This window comes from Acanthisitta chloris, unplaced genomic scaffold, assembly GCF_000695815.1.
Source record: "Acanthisitta chloris isolate BGI_N310 unplaced genomic scaffold, ASM69581v1 scaffold23481, whole genome shotgun sequence".
Taxonomy (NCBI): Eukaryota; Metazoa; Chordata; class Aves; order Passeriformes; family Acanthisittidae; genus Acanthisitta; species Acanthisitta chloris.
Window position 1 is genome coordinate 109,555 of NW_008654686.1, and position 15,356 is coordinate 124,910.

General features: G+C 43.5%; 1 protein-coding gene across 1 annotated transcript in view; it reads right to left on the bottom strand.

Moving 5' to 3' along the window:
* Positions 1–374: 374 nt before the first annotated feature.
* Positions 375–15,356, bottom strand: part of VGLL4 (vestigial-like family member 4) — a 44,464-nt gene continuing 29,482 nt past the window's right edge. Inside the window, exons 3-5 of the mRNA XM_009083645.1 lie at positions 7,622–7,844; positions 4,297–4,414; positions 375–2,250 (exon numbers count right to left, since the gene is read on the bottom strand). Coding sequence (XP_009081893.1) covers positions 1,982–2,250; positions 4,297–4,414; positions 7,622–7,844 — 610 coding nt within the window. The 3' untranslated portion in view covers positions 375–1,981. The remainder of the gene's footprint in view (positions 2,251–4,296; positions 4,415–7,621; positions 7,845–15,356) is intronic.

The following is a 15,356-nucleotide window of genomic DNA, read 5'->3' on the forward strand; positions in this document are numbered from 1 at the left end:
AACTGTGTTCCTGCACTTTTACTGTATTACAGACAAATCTACAACAAAAAAAAAAGATCAACTTTTTTCTCCAAACAAAAAAAAAAAAATAATGAATGATTACAATAAAGGAAAGGGAAAAATTAAATAGCTACATATCATTAACAAATTAATTGTTCCTCAAAAAATACCTACAAATTTCTCTGTACATTCTTTACGCACAGCGTAACGATGGTCTTAAAGTTACCTATATAAAAAAGTGTTCTTTAAACAATCTGCCTACAGAGAGTAGGGTACTGAATGCCAAAGCAAGGAAGCGTTGACTACCCAGTAAGATGGTAGTGAAATGTGTAAAACTGGGGGCTTAGGTGTTGGGTGGGGTTTTTTTTTTTTCCTTTTTTAGAGAAAACTGAGCAGCCACCTTCTCACCAAGAGTAAGAGCCAATCTCCCGATCTCTTTCTACCCTGCACCTTGTCCAAATTAAATAGCTTAACTTTAACAACAACAAAAAAAAAGCATAAAATAAAAGCCACAATGGACCCAATACTGTAACATAGTCCATAATACATCACGTGTAGTTCATCTTCCAACTAGTTCTCACTTTCTACACTGACCCAATGGTTTCAGGTAACCCAGTGTAAAAAAGAAGTTCTAGTTGCAACTGTCCTGGGGAGATGGAATGTATGGGGGAGAGTAGTTACACTTAACAAGAAGAGAAGCTCTTAGCACTAGCACAGCTGTGGGTTTACGCCGGCCTCTACTGCCTAAGTTCTAGTTAGTAGCTATTAATATAGCAAATGATAATAAATGCAGTAATACCTGTATAAAGTCTCTACTGGAGGAATGTATGCTGCAACTTGGCATAGGTTGATGAATAGGCTTAAAAAAATGAAGGCTGATATTTCACAAACAATCTGTTGTCCAGCCAAGATCCGTAACGGCAGCAGTTTCTGCAGCTAGTTCGGGGTGGATTCCACAGAGTGGGGTTTGGGAAGCAGAGTCCTGTGGAGCAGCAGTGCTGCAGACACAAACGGCCGTCGGTCCTGCGCGGAGCTCTGTGCCAGCTCCAGCCACCTGCCCACGGGGCCTGGCCCGAGGCTGCTACCAAAGGGAGTATCAAATACAAATATCATAGAGTACAACTGTACCAGCAGTAAGTATATCTAGGATTGTTACTGACAAAAATAAACTAATTCTGAAGAAAAGCTAATAAGTATTATGATTCTTACTGTCTATACATTAATAGATACCAGCTATTTCTCATAAAACATGCATCGTTAAGCACTATGGAACCCTCCAACCTCAGCTCTAGTCTAACAAACTGCAGTGTTTAGGAAAAAATGCCCGTGTTCTGTAAATTATGCAGTCCAGTTGCAAGCACTAAGCACCTGAAATCTAAAGAGAGAAAGACCTATAACCGGTATGAGACTTCCCCTTCCAAAGCTGTTTTGCTTTAAGAAAAATCAAACTGATAGAAATGTCATCCTTAAACCCTTTTTTCAGCAGTTTGCCCTCAAAATATTAGCCTCTTCCAGAAAGTTGCTGTGCAACTTCAGTCCTCCTCCAATAGTGCAAATCATACATGACAGTTCTTTTCAAGTATATACATACAAAATTACTTCACAGAGGGAAAAAAAATAAAAGCAATGTAAGCAAACCAGACAAATTCTAGTCTCGGGAAGCTAAGAGAAGCAAAAAGCACTTGGGTCAACCAACTAAGTGTAATGGCTTTTGTGAATTAGCGTGCATTACATTTTTAAGGGGCAGCAGATTTGCATCAGAGGTTTCTTTGGTAATTGAGGCAGGAAAAAAAGGATGCTACATCATATGAATCTGTATGAAATAGTTCCTGCTATCATCTTTAAGGGCACCCTTTTACAAAAAAAAAGTGAGTACACAAAAACACGTGTTGAAAACTAACCTCCCCTCCCCCAACACTATTTAAGCACTGTTCAAAGCTCAGTCAAACCATGCAAATTCACAAAGGGAAGGGTCCTCTCCTCAGGAGACCACGGAGGGCGAGTGATTATGATTGACCATGTGGGAGGAAGGGGACGACTGGCCCCGCCGCGACGCCGACTCAGGGCTGCTGGCCACGCCGTCCTTGGCAGCTTTGATCTGCAGCCATGTATCCCCCAGTGCTTTGGCAAAGTGGTCATCCACAGACCCTGTGATGGACACGGAGTTTGCCACTGGCTCAGGCTCCTTGTAATTCTTGCCAAGGCTGCGGCGGAAGTGCTCTTCCACCACCGGGTCACACGCAGTGGTGGCTGCAGGGAGAGGAGGCACAGGATGTGTTAGACCTCTGGCACCAGTGCTGGATTCACAGCCTGCATGTTCTCCTGCTTTCCTGTCACACAATCATAGAATCCCAGACTGGTTTGGGTTGGAAGGACCTTAAAGCTCATCTCATTCCAACCCCTCCATGGGCAGGGACACCTTCCACTAGCCCAGGTTGCTCCAAGCCCCATCCAACCTGGCCTGGATCACTTCCAGGGATGGGGCAACCACAGATTTTCTGGGCAACCTGTGGGCAGTGCCTCAGCACCCTCACAGGGAAGGATTTCGTCTCAATATCTAATCTAAATGTGCCCTCCTCATCTTACAGCCGTTCCCCCTTGTCCTGTCACTACAAGCCCTCACACCACTAGAAGACTGTTAGTGAACGGGGAGGGGAAGAAGATGGAAGGAGTTAGTTAAAATGAAAACAGTAAAATTGGAGTGAAGTATTTTTGCATTTCTGTGACCTGCAACAGGTAAGCATTTTATATATAATTATAGTTCTTCCTCAGGCTACAGCTCTGACTCTATGGAAACTCTCTCCCAAAACAATGACACAGAACTTAAACAGAATTAAAGAAGTAAACAGCTCTTTAAAAATCAGCTCCCAAGCCTGCTGATAGCAGCCAGGTGTGAGGAGACCTCACTCTAAATTGCAGCCTGCCAAGAGCTGACCTCAGGGTTTCCTCTTACTTCACACACTTGTGCTGGGAGCCAGTCAGAAAACTGAACGACTCATTACCTCTGCTACAAGCATTCAAGTGGTGTAATAGCATTACAAGAGGAACAGAGAACCTGAAAAGAGATTTTTGAACAATAATAGTAGTAGTAATTCTTCAGACTAAATATGAGAGAGCTGCAGTTTTACAATTTAGAAACAATATCTGTGTGTCTAAATGACAAGTATCATTCAGGAAACGCTTGGAACTGTTGGGATCCAACTGGCTGATCCTAAAATAAACCTGAGTGTCATGCACAAACACCTCTTCACCTGACAGGAGACAAATGTTTTCTGGAAACATTTACCCCTGTTCCCAAGCCCATGTAGTCAGGGTCTCACTGGAGCTCTGCTGAGACCAGGAACACCAGTTTGAGAGAAAACCTGTTGCATCTGAGATCCCAAACAACTGATTTCTCCAGAAGTCTGTGGGTCTTGCTTCAGCTTCTAATTCTAGTTATCAACAATACACTGATCTTTCTAAAATAAAAATAATAACCTTACTATGAACTTCTAGGTTCCTGCCTACACCACACTGGTGTGTTCTGTGCACACATCCTGGTTGACAAAGCCTCACTGCCATGAGCTTCCCAATGCTGCGTGTTAGAGCTCTGCCTCGGCAGGTAAAGGGCTTGAAGTGAAAGGGCTGTGCTTCCCCTGTGCTTTCTCACTCTGCAGTGAGAGAGAGTGAGCAGAAACAGCCCCAGGTTTCCCAGCAAGTACTGCCTGAACAGATTTCATGAAAAATCCTAATTGCACAGAAGGCAGAAAGCTAAAGCTCCCTGCTTGGGTTGCTGTAGCAACTGCCCTCCAAAGCTTTTTGTGTTATCCATGTGGAGCAGGGTGGAGGGTATGTGCTTTGGAAGAGTATTTGTAGCTGCAGGAAAGATTTTTGGGACTGCAGCTGAATCATAAGAGTCTCCTGACTATTGAAAGACTGGGGAAAGTGCAGCTCCTAAAATAAGAGCATGGTCAGATCTGCTGGCCCTGGTCCTGTTTGTCAGTTGGACTAAAATAAACATAATGACTTATTTGTCTGTGTGGGCTGTTTGTTTTTTTTCAAGAAGCTTTTCAAAACAAGAAGAAAGAACACCTCTCTCCCCCTAATTATGAATTGGTACTTTCTCCAGTGGCACAGGATTGATGGTTGGACAGTGCTGGCATGTCTCTGGGGAGCAGGGAGACAAAGAGGTGTCCGTTTTTTCACCTCCTTTTATTCCTGTTAATACATCAGTGCCTGCACAGTTAAGGTTGGTGAGACCATTCTGTTCCCCTGGAATTCTAATGAGGCTGTTAGGAGTTTGGCCATGTAACTTACTGCTGGAGGGTCTCCTGTAGGCAGGCCCCGAGCCACAGCCGCTGTGGGCGATGGGGCAGTGGGAGAGGTTGCAGTTCCGGTTGTTCGCAGAAGCACAGGTGATGACTGAGGGTCGGTTCTGGGGGCAGAGAGCAGAGCTGTCACTCACTAAGGCAAGCAGCCACAGCCAGAGCAGCAGCAATTAAACCCATAAACGAACCAATTCAATAAAACAAATTAAACCCCCAGATATTCACCTATTATTTCTTTGTTTAAAAAAAAAAAGCACATTGCGTTTCCGTAAGGGTCCTTGTTACGAAGTGGCAGCCACACAGAAAAGGGGCAGTGTGAGGGCATGACAAGCATTAATGTGATTTGACAGCAACTGGTTCAGCTTCACAGACATTACATATGCAGCACTAAATGTCACCACACAAAATGCTGGTTTCATTCTGTGGCCACACATCAGTGTCGTTCCGAGACTCAGAGAGGCTTTACAGGTAATTTGTTGTCTTGGTGGTGCTCCAGTTTTACTGTCACCATTTTTCACTCAGAAGTTGAGGTTTCCTAGCCCTGATTCTGCACTCCACACTGCTGCTGTGGAACAGTAAGGCCATAAGGTGTACAGCATGAAGAGCTTCTGAGCCAGTCTTGACTCCAGGTACTTTCCTGTAGTAATTAATCTGCCTTTCCAGCATTACTTAATCAACATCCTCCTTTCTCAGTCTCAACACAGGCAAATTCCCCAAAATGTCTGTTCACATCTATGTTACATCATCATAACTCTGCCTGCTGTGCTTGGGACAAAGTGTAAACATAAAATACTCTTTTCATAGTTGTTTACTATATAAATGTTGCATGGAAAGTAAACATAAAATACTCTTTTCATACTTGTTTACTATATAAATGTTGCATGGAAACAAGACCTTAGGAAAAGAAACATCCCAGTTTCTCCAAGTAGTGAAAGCAAATAACACAGGTATTGAAACAGATTTGCTTTCCATCTTTGGCATTTTATGATGCAAGAAGTCCACGATGCTCAATAATTGTTAATGTTCAAGAGATTTAGAGAATCTATGTGATTTCATATCTTGTCCATTTCACTAATCTGTGCAGCAAACTCACCATACCCACTGAGTTACCCACCCCCTCACAAGGGCAGTGGGGAAGGAGGGAGTGTTCCTTGTTTGGTGGTACTTTAGGCAGAGGCAGAGCAAGAGCAAAGTAAAAGAGGTTTAACACCATCTGCCAGGTCCCAGTGTGAATGAGGCTATGTACATCTTCCTGCACTGACAGCAAAGTGGGGAAAAAAAAGTAAATAAAGAAAAAAAAAAGAGAATTCTTTTTCTGTAAGCAGTTCACATGTGGAAGTATTTATTTTCTTTTTTTGTAGGGGCCAAGAGTTTGTGCCTCTGAAGCAGTTTTTGAGGTGAGTATATATGCCAATCTCTTCAGAGGAGTATTCTAGACATGCAAGAGGTGGGAACTAGAGAGAGGGAATAAAAGAGCTTGTCTCAGGAATGCATATGCCAACACCACAGAGGATCTGAGAGGCAGGATAAGGCATCTTAGAGAACCCCTGCTATGGCTGTGTGTGTGTGTGTGCAGATGCACTAAGCAGAGCACAGACACTTATAGGAAAATAACGAGATAAGCTGAGAATTTAGTCACAGTGACTACAGCAGCTGAATAACCCTGCCCTGCCAAAAATAAGAAGATATTTTTCCCCACCTGTTCATTAGAAACAGAGTAAGATGAAATCCCATTCAACATGTTAAGAAAAAGAAAAACCATCAAACTAGGGTTTTATTTTTCCAGTGCACTTTTTCTTTTGTATGATTTCTGCTTTGTGCTCTTAGCAACATCTTACCTCAACATCCTATTTGGCCCAAAAAAATGATTGTAATCTAATTCAGAACGTCAAAGATAACAGAAGAGAGGAATCCAGTTGTGGGCAGCAGGAATCAGCCCAACAGAGAGTGTCAGTGGTGTGGCTGCTGAGCTCAGATGCAGCAGTAACACTCTCAAAGGGCACCGGTGTCATCACTGCAGCCTGTCCCTTCCTGCTCTGTCAGCACCCAGCGCCGAGAGCAAACAGCAACCTGCACTCCACAGACTGCAAGCTGCTGCCAAGGGATGGGAGACAGCAGCAGCACCAGTGCAAAATCAGGGGGTGTGGGCATCAGTGGTGTGGCTGCTGAGCTCAGATGCAGCAGTAACACTCTCAAAGGGCACCGGTGTCATCACTGCAGCCTGTCCCTTCCTGCTCTGTCAGCACCCAGCGCCGAGAGCAAACAGCAACCTGCACTCCACAGACTGCAAGCTGCTGCCAAGGGATGGGAGACAGCAGCAGCACCAGTGCAAAATCAGGGGGTGTGGGCATAGCAAAGTGTAAGGGACCCACATGCACAGCAGCTCAATGGAAATGGACACAGCAGATAGGAAGGGAAGCAGGAAAGAAGGAAGGAAGGCAAGAAAGAAGTACGGATGGACTTGGGCACATGGGCCAGTTTAATTTCTCAGTGCTGCAGCTCATCACAACTCAGTTCTCTTGCTTTGACTCTCCACTTGTAAGAGGGATAAAAGTGAGTCTGACACATAAGAAAACTGTTCTTGTATAACCTGCATAGAGATGATTCATCTTCAGCACTTCTGAAGCAAAACCAATGCAATGTACAAGAAGGCAAGCCAAAAAACAACCAACAACAAAAAAAAAATCCCCAACAACCACTCCAGGATACAAAAATAACATATAAAATAATAAAAAGTAATTACCTGGCTTTAAGAAAAGCCATTATGCATTAGTGAGACAACATTGCTCTGAACGACACAGTGAATGCTTTTGGCTGGCTAAAACAACTCAGATCATTCCAGCTTCTTTCACCTGGAACATTCAGTGCAAAACTTTCCCTGACACCCTTTCTGTCTTGCACCCCTTCTCCAGCAGTGCCAGCAGGAGAGAGCCAGGACAGAGGGGAGGGGAGCACACATGGGTCACCAAGAGGGGCACAGATGATACTCTCCCTCTACCTGCAAATTGCACCAGTCATTGCCTAGCAGGTACTGGAGCTTTGCTCAGCCACACACTTTCCCAATGGAAACACATGCATTCCCAAGCTTAGCAAGCATCAGGGAAAACAGAAAGTCCGAGAAATCTGTGATGGATACATTTAACCATTAGGGATACATTCACATGAAACACAATGAGCTGTGGCATTCAGTGTGTGTTGTTAAAATACATTTTGCCTGAGGAATAGTATCTTCTACCTACTGTAACTCACACTATGTCCTGCTTACACCTGGGAGCTCTCAGTGTGCCCAGGCCGTGTCCCTGCCCAGCCCATACCTGCTGCCGTTCCACGGAAGTCAGTGTCGGGGTGATGCCAACTGTCCGGGCTGCGTCCATGCTGTTTTTGGTCAGTGCTAGAGGTTGATCCATGGTCAAGCTTGGGATTGAGGCATACATGTGGTTGGCATGAAGGCTCATTGTGGGGGCAGCAGCTCTCTCTATGGGGCTGCGACTCCTCTCTCGGTGCTCCTTCCGGTAGTCTCCGTTGGCAGTCTTGTTTCTAAGGCACCAAAGAAAAAAGGGCAAAGACCTTAGCGTTCTCCCAAGCTCTGCTGAGATATGCAACATCACATGCCTGCATGGAACACGAGGCAATGCACTGTGCTTGGTCTGTGAGGGGGTAGAATCCCTCAATGAGGTACCCCTGGTCTGTGCAGCCTCCTCCCTGCAAAGAGAAGCCAGTCACCTACAGATGCAGGTTCTGGCAACCAGCACTTTTCTTCAGCCTAGGATTTCTCATCTAGAGCCACCGAGTTAAAGTAACAACATTTTTAAGATCCTCATTTAACATAGTATTAGTTCCACTCCATCTCCTAATGCTGCAATATTCTCTAGGCATTGCTGAAGCCCAGGGAAAGTTTATTTTCCTGAAAAGATGTGGTTGATATCAGCAAAAATGCAGGGAGTGGAGGCAAGAAGCAAAATTTTCAGAGCAGAAAATGAAGGAAAAGCAAACTACACTGCACTTATCACAGAATTATTTAATTACAATCATTCTTTCATTCAAGTCATTTCAAGCTACTCCTGGACAGTGAATCCCAGTAGATGTGCTTAATTATCTTATCATTCACTGCTATGAAAATAATGCTGTGTTTGTATTTATGTATGAGAGATTTCAGTTTCCACACAGCAATATAATTGCCATTAAAGGCAAACCAGTGACTCAAGGGAATCACTCACTCATCACCCAGGTAAGTGTGGGTATCACTGGCAGTCTGGAGCACACCAGTGCTGTGAGAGTTCACACCCTGCACTGACTGGTGCCTCACTGTGAAACAGCAAACTAATTTGTCCTTCCCATAGGAAAGCACCAGTGGAGAAAGCTGGCTCTGTGGAAAACAGCATCCTGTCTTCAGAAGATTCCTCAAGTCCCAGTGAAGTGTCCTACGTGTCCTGTGCATAAGTCGGTAAAATCCAAGGTGGTTTCCCCCCATTTTTTAAAGCATATCATACCAAATTAATATGCAGGAGCAATCTTAAAAAATACTCTGAAGAATATCAGGGAGAGACAGAAAAGGAATCAACATTCAATACTGCAGTAAGTTGCAAGTCCAAAAAGCTACTGCCTATTCCAATGGCTGAGAAACTGTCCCCAAAAGAAAGGCTAAGGGGAAAAATGCCCTGCCAGTGGAAGGAAGTAAGAAACCCCACAGCTTATCCACAAAATGTTATAGAGAAAAAAACTTCCAAGGTTCATATAAACCAAAAGATTCCTTAGATTATCTAATGGTTACTTGTTGGTTTATGCTAGTTCAAAACAGACAGTAAGATTACTCTGCCTTGAAGTTGAATTTAAAATCAAACCAGTACCAGTGTTCACACACACCTTCCCCTCCCCCCCCAACTCGCCCACTGCTCACATACACAAGGGCACAGGTTGCCTGCTGTGGCCATGGTGTGGCCATGCCACCTCTCACTGCCACAGCTGCCTCAGGGAGATCCTACACTACCACTATGGTGTGAGGATGCTCCGTGGTGATCCTGCCCTGGGAGCCAGGGGTGCTCACAGCAGTTGCTTTGTGTCTTTGGAGTGTCTTTGCAGTGTCTTTGGAGACCGTGTAAGCTTTTAGCCTCAACAGCATCCTATAGCCATGGATTCCACAGTTCAAACTACTTATTTTGTTAAGTATCTTTTCTTCATAGGCTCTTTTGGCTTCTTTCTAACCCAAAATCTAATGGCTCGGTCTGCTCTTGCCCTAATTCTTGTATTAGGAGAGAGACAAAGCCATTGCTCCTTGCTTATCTCCATGCCACTCCCTTGTCCATCTCTGTTCAACCTTTTCTCTCCAGGGTACTACTATCTTCAAATAAAACCTATTCCGGTACTTTTGTCATCTTTGTGGCCCCTCTCAGGTAAGACCTTGAGATGAGGGTCCAGATTTCTGCTGTGCGGAGGAACAGGACCTTTGCTGAATTACTCACAATTCTTCAGCTTGTTGAAGAGTCACTTGGCTGTGCAGAAATCTGCTCCTGCTGCCTGAGTCGAAACTTGACCCATTTACTGTGGTAGAGGTTAGGGTTAATATGATGCCAGGCAACCAGTGACTTGAGAACCTCAGGACACTGCCGACTTTGTGTGCCAAATTCCCCTGGCTCGCTTAGGAGGGAACAGCCAACAGCATAACAGTACAATTTGTAACCCTTTGCAACCTCCTGCTCTGCCCCTCCCCCTATCACTTGTCCCTTTTAACTAATTACAAATTAGTAGTCGCAGATTATCAGAATCAACCATAAAATCTAACCTTGAAGGTTTCACAGGTGGTGCTCAAGATGGTCTCTGGACATGGTGTGTTTCCCCAACCCATCTACAGGCAGGATTTAGACAGCATAAAGCAGCTCCCAAAGCAGCAGGAAACACTCCCAGCACTGCTCTCCAGCCTTGGGCCTGTTTCAATTCTCACCACTGCTCTGCAGGATCAGCACTCAGCAGCAAAGTTTAGAATTGCAGTGCTCTGAGCTAATGACTGATGCAAATGAGAGTTAATGGCAGCACAACAGACTATATTTAACGTACAATAGCCTCTGCTTGAATTACAGTACGGAAACAGCTCCTGGACACAACCAAACCATCCTGCCCCACCCCTGAGGAAGCAAGCAGAGCCTCACAAATAGCAGTGCCTTTGCAAAGGGCTTGTGTGCCCAGACAGCAGCCACTAGATATCCTGGGAAACAGCCACACCAAAAGCCATGGCTAAAATCACTGCTGAAGTGCTGAAGGCAACGCTCGTCCTTCCTGCTACAGTGCAGTACATTCGGTGGCTGCAAGCCAAATTCTTACTATTCAACCAAATATTATCTGGTCTACTACAATTTAAATTACCATTTGGAGGCTGCAAAACCACCTGCAGCTCCAGGAGACTCCTACTTTTCACTGCCTCAAAGACAAAACTGATCTCTGTTCAGAATGATGCTGTTTTGTTTTAATAAGCACAAGCTGATTTTCAAAGGGAAAAAATTGTTTCCTCCACCAAAATTACTTGTAAAAGGAAACAAGAAATGTAGCTACATCAGTTGTTTGGGGGTTTTGTCTTAGAACTCGCTTTTCAACAACTCAGTATTGCATTTCCTGAGGGGTTGGGGCTGTCAAGTGACCACTGATAAACAAATCTACAGAAATTCCCAAGCAAAACGAATTTTCCATTTTACACACAGCACCTATTTCACTCATCCCCATGTTAAACAAAACATCACATCCCTAATACTGGTGAACTGGTAGTTTTGCTGCCCAAAAATACCCCCAAACCAACAAAACCCCAAACAAAACTCCAACCCCTAACAAAACCCAAAACACAGAAAAAAAACAACAAAACTTTCAGCAAAGATTTTTGGAAGAAGGGACCAAGAAACTGGGCAATGGGATCAGCCTGTTGCCAGGAACACAGCACAGCAGACACTTCCCTAAAGACACCTCAGAGTATCCAGTTATCTCAGCAATCTCAGCAGACCACACCCCAGCCCTTTCTGTGGGCAAATAATTCCCTCTTCCTAAATTAGAGCAACTCCTCTTCCGGGCAGGGAACTGTTTATATTCCGCTCCTCAAAATTCCTCAATTCATCCACCTTCAACTATACAGTCTTGGCAAAAAATGAAAAATACCTGCAGCTTCTACTTCCACATCAGATCTCATTTTTTTCTGAGCCCAGCTGGCAATGTTCCAGCACTGTGTAGGACTGTAACATGAGAGCTTTGCCCTCATGAAAATACACCAGCACTTGTGAGTCCCTGTGATTGAAATATAAATAGCAAATCCTACAGATATCTGACTCCACTTGGGAGACAATTGTACATAAATTATTTACAGAGTATTCATCAATTTCACCTTATTAAGTAATTTTCATTTAAAATTCACTTAAAATAATTTTCTGTCAGAAATGGAAAAATTGCTATATTGTTTTATTCATATTATTTTATATTGCTATTATTGTTATAATAATAATGATTAATTCCTTTTTTCACTATTAGACACTTTGCCTGAAGGGGCAATCAAAACTCCATGTGTGTGAAGAGAAGCATATTTCACTGAAGTCCATGAGCTTAAACATTCCACATGTACTGAACAAGGACAGAGCTGCATCTCTTAGGTCAAACACAGGGGTGGAAAACTACAAGGAAGGAAACTTAAAAATATATACTACAAGTAAATCCAGCTGTCCAAACAGCTTTACCATCTCTCCACTCCACTTTGCCTTAGAAATCAGCATATGCAAGCCCGGACTCCATCTGTAGTGAGGCAGATGCCAGTGCAACTCCATGGGCTTAAAACCCAGCAATTCCCACGGGTGGGAACAGAGCAGGCACCAGGCAGTGGGAGCTGTTATATCAGCCATACCCACCACCCTTACTCCCTGCTAACACAGATATTCCAGCTATTTGTGGGGTTATTTCAGCAAAATTACACACAATTCCAACCTTAAATGCATTTCTGCGACACTTGAAAAACAGACATTGTTTTCCATGTTGCTTCCCAATGAATCATAGCCCGGGCCCCAGCTCTCACCAGGCATCATGTGCTCGGGTGGATGTCATACCAAAACCACACACATCCTGAGTGCTGCTGGACGCTGCTGCAGCCTGGTGCTAGAGAACGTTTGCTAATGGAAAGCAATGTCCTAAGTCCTGCTCAGGACCAGCTCAAGGGGAGCAAAATGCATTGTTCTTAGCCGTTTGTTGTTGCAGAACCTTTAACCGAAGCTGCTCTGCTTACTGGCACAGCTTGGCAGTAATTCACACTCATCCTACAGGAACAGGCTAACTCTGCCAGCTGCTTAAGGAAAAGGGAAAAAAGAGGCCCACTGAAGGGGACAGTTTTGCTTGCACTCACTTCCAGCCCGCAGATCCTTCAGGAACAGATGCCAAAAGCATTACTGTACCTCCGAGGGAAGAAATCACAGACGTTTCACACTCCCTTTGGCAGAACTGGAGCTCTGACTTGAAATGGTTGTACAGAGTGTGTTTCACTTGCACAAAGAACAAGTATCCTCTTGCAGTGCTTTTAATGATTGTAATGACTGGAAGATGTGTTCTCTATACAAACACAATGCATAGTATTGCTTAAGAGTAAACTTTGTGTAACCTAATTGAAATATGATTTGAATGTTTTCATCATTTTATATTTGTTTTCTAACATCTTTTACTGTCTTTATTCACAAACTCTTAAGCCTGAAAGAGGACAGCTGCTTTTGTTAATGACTGCTTAAGGATTTATAATCTACTGATACAAAATATCAGCTCCACATGATGGGGATCATCTCCTGCAAAAATATCTACTTTTATCGGCATTAACTATGTTCCTGTGAGGCAGGGAAACAAGAATTTAAGGTGGTATTTCAAAATACAATGATATATATCCAGAGGGAAAAATCCCAAGCGTTCCTCACTCAGAGTTTTTTAAGCCATCCAAATTCACTAAAAAAAAATACCCAAAACCAATCAACAAAATGTGAAAGTAATAGCAGTTTGCTGAGCATCAGCCAATTATCTGAAGCATTCATAACACGAAATATACTCCAAACAGCCCAACCCACTCTTCAAACCACATCTCCTCTCCATGACTGTCACCTACATACATAACCCTTTCCCATCCCGATTCATGCTTCCCGGTCCCTCCGAGTAGACTTTTCCTTTCATGGCTTATTACTCCAACCCAAAAAGCTTTCAAGCAGGCAACTCGCAGAGTTGCTGTTTCTGCAGGAATCGCTCAGTGGGGGTACAGTACACACCCAGCCCTTCCCCAGCCTGTGCTCAGCAAGGACAGAGCAGGCGGCTGAGTCTCCACTTTCTGCCTCGGGCTACATACGAACAGCTCAGCAGAGGCACCCAGGATTTTAAGTACTGCCTCAAAGCTTCTCCAGCCACCACTAATTAAACTAAACTCCTCCCAGAAAGGAGGTTTTTGTTCTTTTGAAATTTCCACCTTGAGCACCAGGCGCAGTCTGGAGAACTAAGCATCATATTTACACAAGTTCTTTCAGAGTCCAAAGCAGCATGTACCAACCGCATCAATTTTCCTTGCTCTCCCCACTCCTAATTGGAATTCGCAGTTCCTTCCCTTAAAAAATTTAAACTCACTAAAGTTTTTTTCAGCTTAGAGCTACAGCCAGTGGAAAGAGCTTTCAGATGAGAAGTCAAAATAAAACCATCAAGAACACATTAACAAGAAATAGGATAATCTTACATATAAACAAACACCAGTCAGACCTTCTATATTTATCCTCATCAAAAGAGGATTTTCAGAGACAAATCTTGGAGCAGAGAGTTGCTTGCAAATGAAATCAACCAGAGAACAGATTTCATGGTAAAAGAAAGAAATCATTAATAGTTGTGAAATGCATAAAGGAGTGTCCCATTACTGCTTGCACCAAGCACAAACATTCTGATACAGATGAGCTTCCCTTCCTGAAGGCTTAATATTCCCAAGAATGAAAGAATGCAAGAGAACCGCATGATGTAAGACCTTAACCCAAAGCCAAACCCACAAAACTGAAATCTAAATCTAATGTACAGTAAAATCAATTAACACAATCTCAGATCCTACTGATTTTTCTCACAGGATTTTTTTCTTTTCATGTTTGGCCATCTTTGCTCCAACACTCATAGGACTGTTTTAAACCACAGCACTGGTTGCTCTGTAGCAGCAATCGCTCATTCTACCCCTCAGTAAAACTCTGGGACTCACTAAATGAAACGTTATGTCACTGCAGGAACACATGTGAACATACACAATGCAGAAACGATGGCAAGGTGACCTCACTGCCATAGGTACAGACTGCAGGTTATCTGAATTCAACTTCTAAAAATAAAGGGGGAAAACAATTCCATACTAATCTCTCTCTCTCTGCACTGCTCCTGCCTGCTTGCTCAGCTCCAAACTTACTCCAACTCCTATGTTTAGGTTCTCATTTTTGTGGTGTACCTGATGGCTCATCCTAAAGTTACATAGTTTTTTGAAGAGCTTTTATGTGAGGTCATACCTGAGCAGCAAACAACAAAATTTTAACATATAATAAATATACAGGAAAATTCTGAAAGGGTAAGTGATGTCATTAACTCTGCTGAGGTAGCTGTAAATATCAATTAGCCTGTTAGGAAAACGAAACAAATTTTAAAAATCATTAATTGCTCAGAAAGTGCAGCTAGAACAACAGAAAGTTCCAGCATTTCAGTATTAGCACAGTAACAAGTGTCTAGGTATAACTGGACATTGCAGTAATCATAAAAGGTTTCCTAAAATGCACAGTGATTTCTGGAGCATAAACATAATCCCATTTCATGTCTTCAGAGTTTTGTTTAACCCTACCTAGGTGGGAACCAACAGCTGAGTACAGCTCCCATCAGCTCCCATTTAGTTTTCAAGGATTAACAAGAAGTATTCAGCCTCTCACCAAAGAGGAGGAACATTCTGGTCCCCTAACCTGCAATGGGGCAACACTGGCTTCCCTCTCCCAGCTCCTGCCTAGGAACAGTGCAGTTCTTGGGAAGGAGAGAGGTCAATTAACCAAACCTTTGAGATTT